We start from the raw sequence: 20,299 nt of genomic DNA on the forward strand, positions 1-20,299 counted from the left end.
ACTCTTGTGTAGATTGTTACTAAAAATCATAGTTTTCATATAGATGGGGTGGGTGTCAAAAAATGATGGGCCCCGGGTGTCGGCCACTGTGTTGATCCCTTTTATAATTCTGATTTTTTATGAATGAAAAACCCTTCCCAACCTGCCGCGATGGTCCTAGGGGGGGCGGAGTTAGGAAAGGGAGGGTTTGTGACGTTAGTGGGGGCGCTTGGCTCCCGCCTCGTTCACCCTCTGTGAGTGGGGAGATGAAATGAGCGTGCAGCAGAGTATGGGTTTCTCTTTCATATCTCGCTCACTTGTACTACGGAAGTTACTTAGCCAGTAAGAGGGTTTTGGCGCGCGCTGAATTATCTGTGACTGCTCTTCCATAGTGACAGGATTCGGTACTGAGCAAGATAAGAAAGACAGAGGAATAATAATAATCATCCTCAACGTGTCTGTGTGCATCACTTTTTTTGAGCTGCTGGGGGTCGTTAAAAGAAAAAAAAAAAGTGAGCACTCTGGGCCTTGAGGACTTTCACGCCCCCTCCTCTCCCGGAACTAGGAGGTGATTTTAGTTTTCAGTTTTAAATTTCCCTCTCTTTTTGGAAAGAAAAAACAAACAACAACCAACTTCTGAATCGTGGAGTTGCTGGAGAAACAATTAAAAGAGAGTGTTTAGGGAAGGTCCCACTCCCCGGGGATGGATGTGGTCGGGGAGCCGAGCTCGCGGCTGGATCACCTTCTGTGGCGGCTGCTGGAACCCCACAAGGACGTATGGCGCCGGCTGCAGCTGGGCCACGAACTGCTCGCCCTCCTCTCGCAGGCCGGGCCCGAGCCGCTGAGCGCCCTGCACGAGACGCAGCGCTTGGGGGCGACGCTCGACGAGCTGACAGGCTGGCTCAGCTCCAACAACCACAAGGTGAAGAGCGGGGCCGCGAAAGGATCATTTACGCGTTGACAATGGGACGTTACAAAAACAAAGCACCCTTTCTTTAATTCGTTCTCTTCTTTCCTTAGTTCGTTATTGTGTTGGGGTTTTTTTTTTTTTTTTTGGGGGGGGGGGCGGGGAGGGTTTCCTGACTTTACAAATATTAGACTATCAGGAGCCTTGGTATTGCTAACCTTTCTCTTCCCGCTCAAATAAAAATGTTGATATCAGGCAAATAAATCAGCTCTGTTGGTGCTGAGTACCCTCAATACTGAGCAAGCTCTTCCATGTCTTTTTTGACTGTGTTTGACGTTTGGGAATGCTGATCAGTGACTGTGGAAAGTTTGTCAACTTTTCCGCAAGGAATAGTTAGCTCTGGGTAAAACCGTGAAAGAGTACTTATTTGTGAAATATATGTTCTCAGATTAAGAAAAATCCATGACACGGAGCCTTTTCTGTGATGGCTTTTTTCTTACATAAATGTATGGAAAGCAGTACCTTGGGGTATGCGGGACAAAATTATATATACAATTTATTTGAATTTCCTGTGTTACTGTAAAGGTGTTTTTATTTTTTTATTTTTGTGTATATGGAATTTCAGATGCAGTGCTAAGTGCTCTTAAAATCAACAAATATGCTTATTGGGTTTTATTACCTTTTATGGAAAGATTCATAATTTTATGAATAGTATAACAATAGGACCAAATATAAACACAAATATAGTCAGTGAGGCAAATTGGGAGATGGCATATTGAATCCTACTAATAGGACAAATCTAATGACAGTATTACAAAAAAATAAACATTTAACAGTACGGTGAAACAATCATAGAAATATGATAAATGTAATCGGAGAACAAATGAGAGTTGCACAGGGACAGGAATCATGCCTGTCCTCATCTGTCCCCGCTGGAATCTAATCCATCCCTGCAAATAATCTCCTCCATAACTCCCTGTCCCCATAAACTTCAGAAGTAGTAATTTAATTTAATTATGCTACTGGATTAGAAACTCTGGTAGAGATCCATTTACAAATAAAGACACTTCATTAATTTGGAAATATTAATTGGGAAGAATACATACTTGATAAATTGTCTCTATCAGAACCTCTAATGTAAATATAAAATATAAATATTCCAGCTGATGAATACCCTGAAGCTATGTTGGCTGAAGACTTCCTCTGAAGGTGTGCAAACTCCCTTTTACCAAGCTTGGCAGGCATCAGTAATGTCATTAAGCCACAGATGCTGGCACTAGAGAATGACACGGTGACTGTTTCCCGCGGCTAGCTGTGGGTAATCCGCAGGAACAGGGAAAAATATTGACTGGTTGCTGTGAGAATGGGAAGAAGGCTTTTCACTGCCCCGTGGAGCAGTGAATGGCCTTGTCCCCGAAGTAAAGGATCTGCCATGAGTCGCCTCCCTTCCCACCCCTCCTAGTCAGCAGCCACGTCCCTATCCCTAAGTCAGCCTCCCTCTCCCTGGCAATCTTCTCAGTCAGGGTCCAGTGCCAATGGAGACCCACAGTGCTGTGGTCTTCCAGCATGGTTCTTGAGCACTCAGCCTTGATGAGGCATGGTTCTTCAGAGGAGGTCCTCTTGACGCTATTGAAGTCCATGAAACTCTAAATTATGGTTTCTTTTGCTTCCATCTGGAAGGCTTTCCAACAGTAGTGTGCTAAGGACCAGGTGGTGCCAGAGTGGGCTCCCATTTTGGGGGTCCTGGCTTTTCTTCAGGCAGGCTTGGATAAGAGTGTAGTGGTGCCTCCCTTAAAGTTCTGGTAGCAGGCTTTTAGTGCTTCTGGGCATGCAGGGGTTTTAGTTTGCTTCTTTCTCATCCAGGTTTTGAGAGGGGTACTTCATTTGCAGCCTCCCTTTCATGATCCTTTCATTTTGTAGACTCTTACCATCGTTCTACAGGGCCTTGTGGAAGCCCCATTCAAGCCACTGACAAATGTTTCTCTTCTGGATCTGACCCTCATACTGTCTTTCTGGTTGCCTTTGTCTTGGCATGGCGTATTTTGGAGCTTCAGGCTTTTTTGTACAGAGACACTTTTTCCTTATTATAGACGCTGGAGTTGTTCTCCATACTGTACCTTCCTTTCTACTGATGGTAGTTTCTGCTTTCCAAAAATGTGACTTTCCTGAAAATGCTAAGGAGGTATGTGTGTGTGTGTGTGTGTGTGTGTGTGTGTGTGTGTGTGCAGAAGCTGAAGACAGAAAGAAGGGGGGTGGAAAGAGCAGGCAGGATGTTTTGTCTGAATGAGTGGAGGTGTATGAGATGTGAAAGGTTGAAGGAGAAAGAGAAAGCAAAAGAGAAACAATGGACAAAGCCTGTCTCTCAAGAGTTTCTTGTATTTTCTAGCATCTTTCTGTCACAGTTGGTTTCTGTCTGAAACAATGGCTCTCAAATGACTTGTTGAAGATAAGAACATAAATAATGCCTCTGCTGGGTCAGACCTGAGGTCCATCATGCCCAGCAGTCCGCTCACGTGGCGGCCCATCAGGTCCAGGACCTGTATAGTAGCCCTCTATCTATACCCTTCTATCCCCTTTTCCTTCAGAAAATTGTCCAATCCCTTCTTGAACTCCAGTACCGTACCCTGTCCTATCACTCCCTCTGGAAGCGTGTTCCAGGTGTCCACCTGTTGGGTGAAGAACTTCCTAGCATTGGTTCTGAATCTGTCCCCTTTTAATTTTTCCGAATGCCCTCTCGTTCTTATAGTTGTCGAAAGTTTGAAGAATCTGTCCCTCTCCACTTTCTCCATGCCCTTCGTGATCTTGTAAGTCTCTATCATATCCCCTCTAAGTCTCCGCTTCTCCAGCGACAAAAGCCCCAGTCTCTCTAATCTTTCAGTGTATGAAAGGTTTTCCATACCTTTTACCAAACGTGTCGCTGTCTTCTGAATCCTCTCGATATCGCCATATCCTTCTTTAGGTACAGCGACCAATATTGGACGCAGTACTCCAGATGCGGGCGCACCATCGCCCGATACAATGGCAGGATAACTTCTTTTGTTCTGCTTGTAATACCCTTCTTGATTATTCCTAGCATTCTATTCGCTTTCTTATCAGCTGCTGCGCACTGTGCCGATGGCTTCATTGTCATGTCCACTATTACCCCAAGTCCCTTTCTTGGGAACTCTCACTCAATAACAGCCCTTCCATCGCGTAGCTGTACCCCGGGTTTCTGTTTCCTATGTGTAAGACTTTACATTTCTCTACATTGAACTTCATCTGCCATCTCGTCGCCCACTCCCCTAGTTTGTTCAGGTCCCTTTGTAAATCTTTGCAGTCTTCTTTAGTCCTAGCCCCATTACATAGCTTGGTGTCATCTGCGAATTTTATTACTTCGCTCTTCGTCCCCGTTTCTAGATCATTTATAAATACATTGAATAGCAGCGTCCAAGCACCGACCCCTGCGGAACACCACTCGTGACCTTCCTCCAGTCCAAGTAGTGGCCCTTCACTCCTACCCTCTGCTTCTTGCCCGCCAAAAGTAAGATTTATAAACTATAAAGAGTTTTACCTCATGCAAAATTGCTATTTCTTTAATAAGACATTAACTATTTTTTCTGAGGCCCTCCAAGGACCTATAAATCCAAAATTTAGCCCTGCAAAGGATTTGAGACCACTGCTCAATAATGGTAGCTTGAGCCATTCTTTGTCTGGTTACCTTAAGCATCTGTCTTTAGCACATCTGTTGAAACTCAAGGGCTGTGGTGGATCCTAATGGCACTCCGCCAAGGTTCTTTGTTAATCTCAAGTACTGTACTGGTATTTTACATAGAAACATGATGGCAGATAAAGGCCAAATGGCCCATTTAGTCTGCCCATTTGCTGTAACTATTATCTCTTCCTCTCTGTAAGAGATCTCATTTAGTGGCATTCTAAGGCTGAATGGTCTTTTGGTGTATCAGTGCAAAAATACCAGTCAGATTAATATCATTAATATAATATCCCAGAGGCCTTTGCTGATACTCTGGTTATGCCAACAGAAAATGCTGATAGCTAGCATTCAGTAATGTAAGGCTGACAGATAACAATGAACTTGAAACTGATGCTGAAGAACCAGATAGTTTAAAAGAAGTAATCATAGCAGGAATTAAATCTTATCGAAAAACAAGTTACCTGGTATTGACGGTATTCCATCAGGTTCAGAAGGTGCCATCATAACCCTCATTCGACTGGTCCATCTAGCCCAGTAGCCTGTCCTCGTGGTGGTCAATCCAGGTCACTAGTACCCAAAGAGTAGCACGATTCTATGCTACCGATCTAGGGCAAGCAGTGACTTCTTGCATGTCTGACCTAGCAGGATTCCATCCCATATGGTATTTCTGGAATGATGTAGTGAATGACATTATGCTACTTTGGGAGAGATGAAATTTTGGATAAGAAACTCCTGAAAGTTCCTTTTAGTGAACCATGGAAAAGTGAATGAGACTTGTAGGGGAAGGAGTGGGGGGGGGGGTCAGAAAAAGAGGAAATAATTCAATGATCCTTGCACTGTATGCTTTCCCCATTTATGATGATTTTGTGACAGGGTGCTCATCCTGTCATAGGGAGCTGAGTGTCCCTGGAAGAAATCCCCCAAGAAGAGTAAATACCAGAGAACAACCTGGGTCTGAGGCTAGTTCCCTAACTTCCTTTGTAAAGTCAGGGTGAATAGTGGGGACCCTGCCAGCGGAAAAAAGTAGTTTGACAGGGAAGGCTACGTGGGAGGTGGCAGGGGTGGACTATCCCTCCAATACTTGGTGTCAGAATTCCCTGAGCATTATAAAGGACTGAGTAGTGCCTGACGAATGAATTAAAATATATTATTTGCATACTACTTTACATAGGACAGAAATATCAGAAATAAAACTGTCTAGATGGGAGAACAGCCCTTTTGGGTGCAAAAGTGAGCCTAGGAGGGAAGTGGATCTAGGCCTCTACAACAGTGGTTCCCAACCCTGTCCTGGAGGACCACCAGGCCAATCGGGTTTTCAGGATAGCCCTAATGAATATGCATGGAGCAGATTTGCATGCCTGTCACTTCCATTATATGCAAATCTCTTTCATGCATATTCATTGGGGCTAGCCTGAAAACCCGATTGGCCTGGTGGTCCTCCAGGACAGGGTTGGGAACCACTGCTCTACAAGACTGTTGGGTGGTTGTGGGTGACTCCTCATCCCGAAATAGGACTCCACTGTTGATGAGTCCTAGGAGTAAGTGGAAAGATTCATCTCTGAGCTTTTCTTCTTAGAGACAAGGACTGGATCGTGATTGGACGATGGATCAGAGGAGTTAGGAGAGGATGGACTATATTGAAGCATCAGAGGAGCGAGCTGATTTACTTATGTTGGTATGGCCTGAGGAAAGCATATTGGTTCTGAGAAGCTGAATAAGAAATCTGAACTATAAAAAGAATAAAAGATAACTTGCATTTAAGTGGATTGACAGGGTGAAGGCACTAATTTGAAAAATGACACTAATCAGCTTACTTTAGAAGCTGCAGACATTTTGAAGGATAGGCTACTGTTTGTTTTCAAAAATGTTTAGTTTTGAGGCAAAAATGTGATGCAGCCCATTTGGTTCCTATGGATGGCGTCAAATTTGCCACACTGGGACTTGCTACTTTGGCTTTGTAAAAGTGATCCTATGTTTTTAGCAAAATCAGGGAGTTTCTAATTGTCTAAATTAAACAAACTAGTGAATGGGAACCTCTAGATATAGAGTAGCTTTGGCTGTATAAGTAAATGTTAGTAATACGCTATTGTCATTTGTAGGATCCCCATATATAACCATGCTGAATACCATTCAGTGAGTTCTGTAAAGTGAATTGTCCAATGTGTGACTAATTGAATGAAACTTCTATTTCATCAGTAAAATTCCTTGCACAATTTCATGATGTATAATTGTTACTGCAAAAACTTCTTTTGTAAATCATATAACATTTCTCTTTTAAGATAAAAATATCACTTGTCTGCCTGTAGTTGTTTTAATGAGGAATGTGGTAATTTTACGTAGACAAAAATCCTCATCTGTACTGTTTTGAACTGTGCTGACTTCAAGGTCTCTACTGTGTAATGCCCATTAGTGATTATTTCAATGCAGTAACAAGTTTTGAGACAAGGGCATCAGGAACCAGTATACTTTAAGTCCCCAAAACTGTTGAAAGGCTCACTAAAAGCATCTTGAAACATTTAATTAACAATGCATTCTTTATATCTTTGCTTCTCAAATTGTGTTTTGCATTTTTCTGGCTTTGGTTTTTGTAATTTTAATTGTCATTCCATTCTCCATTTATTTTTAGAACCATTTGTTGGTATATGTACCTTTTTGGCTTGGTATGAATGATATGTTTCATTGTGAAAGGTTTTGTGAATGTCAAAAAGGAATTGAGGCATCTTGATATAATGAAAAAGAGTTGTTTGCCGCTTGGGTTGGCGGCTTATAATATAATTATTTATTCTTTCGTTGTGATTTTGCTTTTGCTGTAATTCAACTGTGTTTATATGCTGTAACAATTTTCCTTAAAATGGAGCCAGAAAGGGAAGTACTGATTTTTTTAAAACTGCAAAGTTGAGCAGTTTTATGGTAGTTTAGTTGTAAATATTAGTTTTTTTTTTTTGTTGTTGTTTTTTTAGGTGGCATTACTTGCGTTAGATCTTCTGAGTGCCTTAGCAGAGAGAGTATTAGATCGCTTCAAAACCTGTTTGGGAACTGGTAAGTAAAAAGAAAAAAGAATGTTTTTTTAGCAGAGTATTAATATTTTAATTTTTTATGTAGCCCTTCAATGTCCTGTGCTGTTCAACATGCATACTGTCATACTTGTGATTTTATTTCCACTCTTGAGAGGCCTCAGCTGAATGACTGAATCATAGCTTTGGCAGTCTCAAGATCAGCCATTTGAGACTAGGGACATCTTCCTTCCTTATCTGGGGGTTTCTTGGTCTTGCAAGCCTGTGGTAGCTCTGAGAACAGACATACTGGAGAGTGATGTGGAGACAAATTCATCCCCATTCCCTCCCTGCAGTCAAAGATTTTTTCTCATTCCCACCCCATCTCCGCATTTTTTATCCCTGTACCTGCACTCTAGCACAAATGGGAATACCCAAACACATAACTCAGATGATAAAGAGCCTCTATGAAAATCAAACAGCTTGCAGTGAGAATAGATTAGGGCAACACTGATTGCTTTCCAATAAAACGTGACATTGGGCAAGGATGCATCTTGTCACCTTACCTGTTCAACCTTTACAGTGAAGCTATTTTCAGAAAAGCAAATTTGGAAGAAGAAAGCTTTGGTTTCAAAGTTGGTGGCCGAAATATAAACAACCTGCGCTCATCACCAGCAGCAAAGACGACATACTGTATCTACTGAGAAAAGTCAAAGCCGAAATTCATAACATGGGATTAGAACTGAACATAAATGGAAAATGATGAAGATTTTGAGCTTGAAGGTGATAGAATACAAGTTGTAAAGGATTTAAATCTCCTGGGCTCTTTCATTCACAAAGAAGCAACTAGCAGGGAAGAAATACTCCGCAGAATAGCACTTGGTCGCTCTTCAATGAAGGCTCTTGACAAAGTATTCAAAGGCAAGGAAATAACACTCCAAACGAAAATCAGACTTGTCCACATGTTCATTTTCTCTGGTCAATTATGGATGTGAAAGCTGAACACTACAGAAACCAGACAGAAAGATTGACTAATTTGAGCTTTGGTGTTGGAGAAGGATTTTATGCGGGCCATGGACTGGTAGTAAAACTAACAAATCAATTCTGGAAGAGATCAAACTGACTCACTAGAAGCCCAAATGATGAAGTTAACTGTCTTATTTTGGTCATACTGCCAGAAAAGTAAGATCATTGGAGAAGGACATCATGTTTGGGAAGATTGAAGGAAACAGGAGAAGAGGGCAACCTGCAATCAGATGGCTGGATACATTGATGCTGGAGGACCTTACCGGACTCCCGGAAGAGGTGGTGGAAACAGAGACTGTGTCTGAATTCAAGAGGGCCTGGGATAAGCACGTGGGATCTCTCGGAGAGAGAAAGAGATAATGGTTACTGCAGATGGGCCGTTTTGCCTTTATCTGCCGTCACGTTACATATCTGGCCATGTTTTTGAGGGGTGCTTTGTGCCTCTAATGTGACAGCCTTTTGCAAGTTGGCGTCTTAATCTGGTCCTATGGGCACTAGCTAGAGTGCCATATGAACCTCTAGAGCAAGCGTCTTTGGATCTTACAATCAAAAAAGTGTTTTTGGTGGTGATTACCTCAGTCAGATGAGTGTCGGAACTGCAAGCATTGTCCTGCAGAGATCACTTCCTCAGAATTTTGGACTCAGGGGTGGTCTTGCACACAATCCCATCTTTTTTACCAAAAGAGTTTTCAACTTTCATATCAATCAAGAAGTGTGACTGCCTGCCTTCACTCCCTCGGAATAGAGGAAGAGTGATGATAAGATGCTGAAATTGTTGGATGTGCACAGGGTATTACTTCAGTATTTGGAGGTTACAAATTAATTTTGTCTGTCGGATCATACATCTTTTTGTACTGGTGGGGGCTGCCCATAAAGGTCGACCAGCCTTGAAATAGACCATCTCAAGATGGATCCATGTGACCATTTCTTTCACTCAGCTTGGAAGTGAAAAGCGTCTACCTATGTCCGTAAAGGCAAACTCCACTAGAAGCATGGCTTCCTCAATGGTGGAATCTTCAGCAGTGTTTCCAAAAGAAATCTGTAGAGCAGACACATGGTCCTTTCTCCATATGTTTATGAAGTTTTACAGGGTGGACTAGCAGTCAAAATGGACTCCACATTTGGTTCTTCCGTACTGTCAGCAGGCTCATCTGCCTCATCCTAGACTCTGAACTGCTTTTGATATGTCCTGAATGTTCTGGAATAATGTTCAGGAATAATCTCTAGAAGGAAAGATGAGGATCTTACCGCTGTAATCTTCTTTCTAGTAGACAAACTCGTTATTCCTGAAGCCCACCCTGTCAGATGTTCATTTGCTTGCTTACTGTCTCGAATGTGCCGTGGAATCCGGACATGTTTCTTTCCTTTCCTTTATTCAGTTTTAACGTGGATAAAGGACATTGAAGAATCTTGGGGGTATCTCATAGTGTAAGTTGCACCTTGTTATATATTGCAAATGCTTAAGTTTTTGTTTCATGTGCTGTTTGATTTTTTTTTTTTTTGTATACTGCTTTGTTCTTATTTTTAGTTTAAATGGTATAGCAAGAATTTTAATAAACATATGAGCAGAACAGACATGTTCCTTGGGGAGCATCCCCGTACCCCTCCCTATTCTGGACTCTCTATCCATTCCTTTGGAGGCTGAATCTAAAAAGTCTAAAGCCTTTTTAGATGCCCTTGACTTTGATCAGCCTCCAAAGGAATTTTTGAAACTCCCTCTTCATGACATCTTGAGGGAAACTTTCTACAAGAATCTGGAAACTCCTTTAACAATTCCAGGAGCTCCCCGTAAGTTAGATTCATTGTATAAAGTAATTCCTATTCCTGGTTTCGATAAGCCCCAGCTTCCGCATGAATCTCTGCTTTTGGAATCTACTCTTAAAAAGTCCACAGGGGCTAGTGTCTATGCTTCTGTAACTCCTGGCAGAGAGGGCAAAGCCATGGATAAATTTGGTAAGAGGCTCTACCAAAATGCAATGTTGGCTAACAGATCTGGTAACTATGCTTTTCATTTTTCGTTTTATCTTAAGCATCTTCTTACCACCATGGCTTCATTTGAAAAGTACCTTCCTCAGCGCAAACAGCAAGCTTTTCATCACTGCTCGTCTTCTCTGTTTCAACTACGTAAGTTCATGGTTCGGTCAATTTATGACACTTTCGAACTTACCTCCAGAGCAACTGCGATGTCTGTGGCCATGCGTCACCTTGCCTGGCTTCGAGTATCCGAGCTCGATGTTAATCATCAAGATCGGTTAGCCAATGCCCCATGCCTGGGGGATGAGTTCTTTGGGGAATCCATGGACTCGACCACTCAAAAGCTCTCTGCCCACGAAACACGCTGGGATACCCTGCTCAAGACTAAGAAAAAGCCTCCTCAGACTCGGCCTTTCAGACAGCAGTCGGCTTATCAATGACGCTATGCAGCTCGCCCATTGCCAGCAGCTCCCCAGCAACCCAGGCGTCAACGTCAACAGCAACGTCAGCCTCCCAGGCCACAGCAGCAACCTGTGAAGCCACCTCCACAACAAAAATCGACACAGCCCTTTTGACTGCATTCTCCAAAGCATAGCCAGTGTTCCAATTTCTACCCACCTACCTCAACCTATAGGTGGTCGTCTCTCTCTTTTCCTCAGCCGATGGGAGGTTATCACTTTGGACCAATGGGTCCTCAACATCATCCACCACGGCTACTCTCTCAACTTTCAGACCCTTCCAGCTCAAAGTCTGCCAAAAGAGTCTGCTTTGAACACTCCTCAGTCTGCCCTCCTTCTTCAGGAGGTTCAATCCCTCCTCCTTCTAAACGCTATAGAGGAAGTTCCTCTAGATCAGCAGGGACAGGGATTCTACTCCCGTTACTTTCTAGTTCCCAAAAAAACAGGAGATCTCAGACCAATCCTAGATCTTCGCGATCTCAAAAAATGTTTAGTCAAGGAAAAATTCAAGATGCTTTCTCTGGCCACTCTTTACCCTCTTCTCAATCTAGACGACTGGCTATGCTCCCTCGATCTCAAAGAAGCATACACTCACATACCGGTCAATCTGACCTCCAGACAGTATCTCCGCTTCATGATCAATCGCTGTCATTATCAATACAAGGTGCTACCATTCGGTCTTGCCTCCTCTCCAAGGGTGTTCACCAAATGTCTCATTGTGGTGGCTGCCTTTCTACGCTCTCACCACCTTCAAGTCTTTCCTTATCTGGACGATTGGTTAATCAAGGCCAATTCATCTCAAACAGTGCTCCTGGCCACCAACCAAACCATCCTGTTTCTACAACTTCTGGGGTTCGAGATCAATCTACCCAAATCTCATCTCATCCCCACTCAGAGACTTCAATTCATTGGAGCGGTACTGGACACAGTCCTCATGAGAGCATTCCTGCCATCCAACCGTCTTCAAACTCTTCAATCTCTATGTCAGCAGGTGCTTCCACAACGTTCCATCTCTGCCAAGCAAATGATGATACTCTTGGGTCACATGGCCTCCACAGTTCATGTCACCCCACTTGCACGTCTTCACCTGCGCACTCCTCAATGGACCCTTGCTACCCAGTGGTCCCAAGCGACGGATCCTTGCTCACGACACATATCTGTGACATCATCTCTTCATCAGTCTCTACAATGGTGGTTGATATCCTCAAATCTCTCCAGAGGTCTTCTGTTTCATCTACCTCCTCATCAACTTGTCATTACCACCGACGCCTCCCCTTATGCCTGGGGAGCTCATTTGAACGAATTCCAAACTCAAGGGCTTTGGACAGCCCAGGAAATGAAACATCACATCAATTTCCTGGAACTCAGAGCGATGTTTTATGCCCTCAAAGCCTTCCAACATCTTCTCTTTCCTCAGGTCCTCCTGCTGTGCACAGACAATCAAGTTGCGATGTACTACATCAACAAGCAGGGTGGGACAGGCTCTCGCCTCTTGTGCCAAGAAGCCCAGAAGATTTGGGCTTGGGCCACAGATCACCAACTATTCCTGAAAGCTATCTACATTCAGGGAGAACAGAATTCCTTAGCGGACAAGCTCAGCAGAATTCTCCAACCTCACGAGTGGACACTCGATCCTGTAACTCTACAGTCCATCTTCGCTCAGTGGGGCACTCCTCAGATAGACCTCTTTGCAGCTCCTCACAATCACCAGCTGCCCCTATTCTGCTCCAGACTCTACTCTCCTCACCGTCTGGCAGCGGACGCTTTCCTTCTGGATTGGTCCAATCTGTTCCTGTATGCTTTCCCTCCTCTGCCGCTCATGTTACGAACCTTGTTCAAGCTCAAGAGGGAACGAGCCACCATGATTCTGATTGCTCCACGGTGGCCCAGACAACATTGGTTCTCCCTTCTACTTCAACTCAGTTCCAGAAAACCCTTTCTGCTTCCACTATTTCCTTCTCTGCTTACGCAGCATCAAGAGACCCTTCTACATCCCAACCTCCAGTCTCTACACCTGACAGCTTGGTATCTCTCGGGCTGACTTCATATGATTCTCTTCTGTCTCAGCCCGTTCGTTCTATTCTGGATGCTTCCAGGAAACCAGCCACTCTGCAATGTTATCATCAGAAGTGGACACGGTTTTCTTCTTGGTGTCTTCTTCATCATCATAATCCCATGTCCCTTGCAGTGGAGACATTGTTGGATTATCTACTTTCTCTGTCTGACTCTGGCCTCAAATCTACATCCATCAGAGTCCATCTCAGTGCTATTGCTGCTTTTCATGAGCCAGTCCATGGAAAACTCCTTTCAGCTCATCCCATGGTCACCAGATTCATGCGAGGTCTTTTCAATGTAAAACCACCTCTTAAAGCACCTCCTGTGATCTGGGATCTTAATGTGGTTCTCTCCGCTTTAATGAAGCCTCCATTTGAACCTTTGGCTACTGCCACTTTCAAGTTTCTCACTTGGAAGGTACTTTTCCTTATTGCGCTCACCTCTGCCAGGAGGGTCAGTGAGCTCCATGCACTAGTTTCTGACCCACCTTTCACAGTCTTTCATCATGATAAGGTAGTTCTACGTACACATCCAAAGTTTCTCCCTAAAGTTGTCTCTGAGTTCCATCTCAACCAATCCATTGTTCTGCCTGTCTTCTTTCCGAAACCTCACTCTCATTCTGGAGAACAGGCTCTGCATACTTTGGACTGTAAGAGGGCTCTAGCTTACTATTTAGAGCGTACGAAACCCCCCAGATCAGCTCCCCAACTTTTTCTGTCCTTTGATACGAATAAATTGGGACGTCCTGTTTCTAAACGTACGTTGTCTAATTGGCTGGCAGCGTGCATTTCATTCTGTTATGCTCAGACCGGACTGACACTGGAAGGTTCTGTCACGGCCCATAGAGTCCGAGCTATGGCAGCATCTGTAGCTTTCTTCCGTTCCACTCCTATTGAGGAAATCTGCAAGGCTGCCACTTGGTCCTCAGTTCATATTTTTACATCTCATTATTGTCTGGATGCATTCTCCAGACGGGATGGACACTTCGGCCAATCTGTTTTGCAAAATTTGTTTTCCTAATGGCCAACCTTCCCTCCATTCCTCTTTTTGTTAGCTTGGAGGTCACCCATCAGTCAAGAATATGCTGCCTGCTTGAACTGGGATAAAGCACAGTTACTTACCGTAACAGGTGTTATCCAGGGACAGCAGGCAGATATTCTTGCGTCCCACCCACCTCCCCGGGTTGGCTTCTTAGCTGGCTTATCCTAACTGGGGACCACGCGCCTCTGTCGGGCGGGAAGGCACTCGCGCGTGCGCGGTGCGGCCTACTAGAACTTTCCAAGTTCTTAGAGTGCAATCACTCTAAAATTGTCCGTACCGGGGCTCCGTCAGTGCCGTCACCCATCAGTCAAGAATATCTGCCTGCTGTCCCTGGATAACACCTGTTACGGTAAGTAACTGTGCTTTTCCTTCTGTCTCTCAACTCTTTCAGGGGGATAGGTGAGTTTTCATGCCCTGCTAGCAGCTTCCTCCTTATCAGTCTTTCATCAAACCAAGGTGCTTCTGTGTTCATGTCCACAGTATCTTATATTATTTTCATTTTGCACAGTCAGTTCTTCTGTCTGTGTTGCTTCCTGTACCTTGTTTTTCCTACGAGGATCCTGGCTTTGTATGTCCTATAAGTGGTTTTTTCTCTTCTTTGTTACTCAGGTCGGAGCCGCAGTGATTTTATCCCAACCTTTTCTTTTGATTCAACTCAGTTTGGGTATCCTATATTCATGGGAGCGATTTTCACTTGGCTTATTGCCTCCCTCTCATTCTCCTTTCCAAGGACTGGCCTGGCATGAGGATTTCGTGTCCCAGTCCCTAAGTTCGAATTTTTGCAGCTTTTGTTGTTTTCCTTATAGTTACATTACTGAGGAACTCTGTACAGCTGCCACCTGGTCCTCAGTTCATTCCTTCACTTCTCTATTGTCTGTTTTTTTTCTCCAGATGGGATGGGCACTTTGGCCATTATGTTTTACAATTGTATTTTCTTTGGCCAACTCTCCTACCATCCCATCTGTTAGCTTGGAGGTCTGCCTGCTTGTCCTGGGCTAAAGCATAGTTACTTACCGTAACAGGTGTTATCCAGGGACAGCAGGCAGATATTCTCACAACCCACCCACTTCCCTGGGTTGGCTTCTTAGCTGGCTTATCTTAACTGAGGGACCGTGCGCCTACGTTGGGTGGGAAGGCACTCGCGCATGCGCGGTGCGGCCATCAGGAACTTTTTCAAGTTCTTGAAATGTCCGTACCGGTACTCCGTCGGTGAAGTCACCCATCAGTGAGAATATCTGCCTGCTGTCCCTGGATAACACCTGTTACGGTAAGTATCTGTGCTTTATCTGTCCATGCCAACTATTGTATATTGGAAAAATGAAGAGGATGCTTAAGACCAGGATCATTGAGCATCAAAACTGTATTTTGAGAAACATTACCTCATTGCCTTTTATACATCATTGGATATCTGCTGGACATACTATTGATGACATTGTTTTTTTGCTATCAGACACTTGTCCACTAGATGGCGCAGGGGTAACGTTAATCCTCAGCTTCTGTGTTAGAACAAAGACTGATTTATGTGAACTCAATACTGTTATACCTGCTGGTTTAAATGCTGAACTTGATTTTAATGTTCAAATCTATTTTATTAAGAAACAGTAAACACAACAGCAATAACAACCATAGGATGCACTTTCATCAAACACCCGTAGAGGACTGGACTCTTATGTTCCCTCCGGACCCACCATACCCCCCCCCCCCACGACAAAGAAGCCCCTACCCCCCAGCCACCCCTCCCCATCCCCCCACTGATACAGAAAAACTCGTAAGCAGGGAACAGCAGAAACACCTAGAAGCACAGTTTCAGAGGTGGAGTCTATTCAAGACCCGGCTACGACTCTCAGGAGTCAAAATGTTCAAATATGGAGTCCAAGTGTGAACAAAGTCTCTGCTCCGGCGTCGAGAAGAACGAGCCAAACGGGCCTCCCAACCCATAAGTTCATGAAGGCGATTCCTCCAGTACCAGAATGAAGGTGGTTCAGAAGACAGCCAGCAACACAAGATACATTTCTTCCCCAAAATAAAACATTTACTAAGAAATAATTTTTCATAAGAAGTGTACATGTATAAGAATGAGAAATGGGCAAACAGCATAGACTGCATGGAGACTGGCACAGGGGTCCGCAACAAGCCCTGTAAAAAGGAGGCCATGTCCGTCCAGAAGGTCTGAATCCCCTCACAACTCCAAATACCATGAAAGTAAGAATTTACCTCCACCGAACAGCGGATGCATAACTGAGTATCAATACAACCCATATGGTAAGCCTGACTGGGAAGCATAGGCCCGCAGGACAGTTCGAAAGTGACATTCACGTAACTCAGCACTATGTACCAAGCCCGCAGTTCGATTCAGGGTTTTTAACAAGAAATTGTCCCCCAAGTCCCTACCCAAGTCCCGCTGCCATGCCTCCAAAATACCGGGGAAAACCCTAGGCGGGCAAAGAGCCAGAATCCGGCCATGCAAAGCAGATATAGAGACCCTGGTATCAGGATCTGCAGCCAAAAGAGTGCAGAGCTGGGTCCCAAAATCCCCCTGCAAGGAAGTCCCCTGGAGGGAAGCCACATAGTGACTGAGTTGACAATAAGCAAATGGAAGGCCAATCTCAGGGACCCCCCTCCCCGCCAACTCAGCATAAGGTAAGAGAGACCCATCATCCCGCAGAACATGCCGCAACTGTTCCACCCCCCGCGCCCTCCAGCGACCGAACACGGAAGGTCCAACCCCCGGAGGGAAAGCTAAATTCCCCGCCAACGGTAGAAATACACTAGAATGAGAGTCCTGATTCCACAACCGAAGGATTTGATGCCACACTGTCCACAAGGACCGAAACAAAATACTACGCCTACAGGGTCGCGGCAGTTTAGACAATGGGGCATGGAGGAGATACAAGAGATGAAGAGGATAAAAATGATCCCGCTCCAGAGAAAGATCCGTATAAAAAGCGGTACCCAACACCCAATCACTAAGATGACGAAGCAAACAGGCCTGGTTATAAACCCTGATGTCAGGCACCCCCAAACCACCCCCATGGGCAGGCCCCACCAACAAGGACCATTTCAGTTTAGGTCTGCGTCCACCCCAACAAAACCGGATCAATAGGGAGGTGAGGGAACGAATATCCCTCTGCAACAAAGAAAGGGGAAGAGTCTGAAGAACGTAAAGCCACCTCGGGAAAACAACCATACGAAATAAATGAATTCTCCCCAACAGAGACAGCGGCAACGCCTGCCATTTGGCTAGTAACAGTTTAGTATCCGCCAGGAGTTTATCTATGTTAAGACGATACAGTTGGGCCACATCCATAGTCAGCCTAATCCCCAGATATCTAAAAGAGGTGTCAGCCCAGCGCAACGGAAAACTATCCCCCCACAACCGCTGAAGATGAACCGAGGAAGCCAGCGCCTCAGATTTCGCAAAATTCAAGGCGAAGCCAGAGAAATCTCCATATTCCCGAAGACTTTCCAACAATACGGGCAAGGAACGCTGCGGGTCCGTTAAAAAAACCAAGAGATCATCCGCAAACGCCGCCAGTTTAAAATGGGAATCTCCCAGGACCATTCCCCGAATATCCGCATTTGCCTGAAGCTCCCGAAGTAGAGGATCTAAAGAAAGCACAAAGAGGAGTGGCGACAAGGGACAGCCCTGGCGAGTCCCGCGGCCAATAGGAAAAAAAACAGAGCAAGTCCCATTAACTAAAATCCGCGCCTCTGGATCACTATACAGTGCCTGGATTGCTCCAAAAAAGAAGGGGCCCAAACCATACGTCCTCAGCACCGCAAAAAGGTAACCCCACCGCACCTTATCAAACGCCTTCTCTGCGTCAAAACTGATGAGCATGGCGGGGCTACCGTCCTGTCCCACCCGTTCTAACGCCAACAAGATGCGCCGGATATTCTTAGCCACTGGCCTATCACGCACAAACCCCACCTGAGAGTCTGAGATCACCGATGGCAAAACACGGCTGAACTTGATTTTAATCCTCTTCTGTAATATTCTCAGATTCTCAGATTAAATTTACACATATTGTATCAGACCTATGTACATAACTGTTTATTTTCAATTGTTTATTCCATTTACATGTCCATGCTGGTGTTGTTGGTTTTTTAGGCTTCAAAGTCTTTTTTTTAGTTTGTTTGTTTTTGTTGACACATTTGGTTCCCACTTTGCGTTTTCTTGTCTGGGTCCTAGACACATTTGTTTGTTGCATTAAGTTACATAGGGCTAGATTTACTAAGCAAACCGATCGTGTACCAATCGGTTTGTGAGCCCTTTGTGACCTGATTTCCCATCTGACCCGATTCACTAAAGTGTTTAGCGATCCCCTTCCGATCCGTGCATGCAAATGAGGGAAATGGCATGCAAATTTGGGAGGGTAGCGATTCATTAAACAGTTTAGTTAATACCGATTGGGCTTGCTGATCAGAAAAGAAGCGACTGCTGAAGACCAGTCACTTCTATTCTGGCCGACTCTCCTGCCCTCTTCTGCCTTTTAAAACCTCGGGCTGGCAATTTTTACAGAATACATAAAAAAGGAATTATTCCTTTTTTATATATTCTATATAATTGCCAGCCCATGGTTTTAACCCCCCTGCGCCGATGCCCCCGTGTGCTGATGCCCACCCCCCCCTTGAGCCGATGCCTCACCGAACATAAGGCAGGAGGGATGCCATCTCCCTCCTGCCATCGCAAACGCCACCTGGCCGGCCCCAGCTCAGCCCACCTCCCTCTCTTTAGTAGGTTGTCCGGCTGGCTGGGCCCTGCCCATCCCCTCCCCGTACCTTTAGAAACAGTGGGAGCAGGAGAGGTGCCAAGTCCGTCCTGCTCCTTAGGCCTTCCGAGTCCTGTGGTCTCTGGGAGCAGGAGGAAGGGCAAATGTCCTCCTCCTCTGCCGCGATACTGGCCTTAGGCCACGCCCTGATGCATCATCTGATGCACGGGGAGGGACCTAAGGCCCTGATTTGCTGAGGCGCCTCGGGCTCCTCCCTTGGGAAAGGCCTGGGGTGCCTCAGCCAATCAGGGACTTCCTTAGGCGGAGTCTAAGGAAGTCCCTGATTGGCCATAAACAAACACTGCCCGATTTAAAAAAAAAATTAAAGAAGCCGGCAGAAGCCCTGACAGTAGTGACAGGAGGCTGTTTCTCCTGCCACTACTGTCAGGGCTTTAGCGATCCGTGCAGTCGGTTTGGGGCATGCCTCCGATCGCCCCCATTTGCATGAAAATGGTTGGCAAATCGGTCGGCCTGCATCCAGTCGCACACGGATAGGAGGGTTAGTGAATCTAACCCATATTTCCTTAGCAACAGCAGCAGATGAATCCAGAGACTAGTGGGATAGCACACATCTACCAGCAGGTGGAGATAGAGAAACTGATTTAGCAGGTGGTCCTATTGGCTGGCACGCCTCCTGTATCTTCAGTATGCTCTATCTCCAGCAGGCAGATGGTCGCTATTCAACTAGCTCCTGAATTCTGGCTGTGACTGGGCAATTTTATTCTCCTGTTGAGGTTTCTCTTCAGTGAGACAGGGGTGTCCGGCTGAACAGTGCCGGTTTGAGGGGTTACACCTGTGCCCCTCCAAGGTCCCTGCCTCACTCTCCCTCCAGTGATAGAGGGTTTAACTTGGTCTCCATTTTTCTTCTTTCCCTTAATTGTAAAAAAAAAAACAACAAAGGGAGACCACAGTCACTAAATTCTTTATCTGCCCTACTACTGCTGAGTATGCAACATTTACCGGCACTATCAAACAGCTCGTGAGTATATTTGTCTGTAATTGTGTACAATGCGGGTTTGGCGTCGCGCGAGTACAACAGCTGCTGTTTTGTGTATTGAACGCTAAGGTTTCTGTTGGGCAGTACTAATGTTTAGTAATTGAAGTGTGAGTATATATTTTTGGAGGGCTCCAGTATTGTATTTTGCAAGCTGTTGACTGACTGACATTTTTCCCATGCGCAGGCGGCGCACGCTTCCTTTCCTCTGCTGTCAGCAGAGCCACAGCGTTTCCCAAGGCTGTAATTTTCAGCGGGGCCAAGCTCCTTCCCTGTCAGCAGAGCCACAGCGTTTCCCGAGGCTGTAATTTTCAGCGGGGCTGAGTTCTTCCATTGTAGGCAGAGCCGCAGCATTTTACCAGGCTGTAATTTTTCAGCGGGGCTGAGGTCTCTGGGTTGTCGGACATAG

The 20,299-nt window shown here is 45.1% G+C and overlaps 1 protein-coding gene across 9 annotated transcripts in view; it reads left to right on the plus strand.

Moving 5' to 3' along the window:
* Nucleotides 1–237: 237 nt before the first annotated feature.
* Nucleotides 238–20,299, plus strand: part of CLASP2 (cytoplasmic linker associated protein 2) — a 650,335-nt gene continuing 630,273 nt past the window's right edge. For all 9 annotated transcript variants that reach the window (XM_033930348.1, XM_033930349.1, XM_033930352.1 and 6 more), the window contains exons 1-2: nucleotides 238–901; nucleotides 7,538–7,616. In XM_033930348.1, coding sequence (XP_033786239.1) covers nucleotides 683–901; nucleotides 7,538–7,616 — 298 coding nt within the window. In that variant the 5' untranslated portion in view covers nucleotides 238–682. The remainder of the gene's footprint in view (nucleotides 902–7,537; nucleotides 7,617–20,299) is intronic.

The sequence above is a fragment of the Geotrypetes seraphini genome, chromosome 2 (genome assembly GCF_902459505.1).
Source record: "Geotrypetes seraphini chromosome 2, aGeoSer1.1, whole genome shotgun sequence".
Taxonomy (NCBI): domain Eukaryota; kingdom Metazoa; phylum Chordata; class Amphibia; order Gymnophiona; family Dermophiidae; genus Geotrypetes; species Geotrypetes seraphini.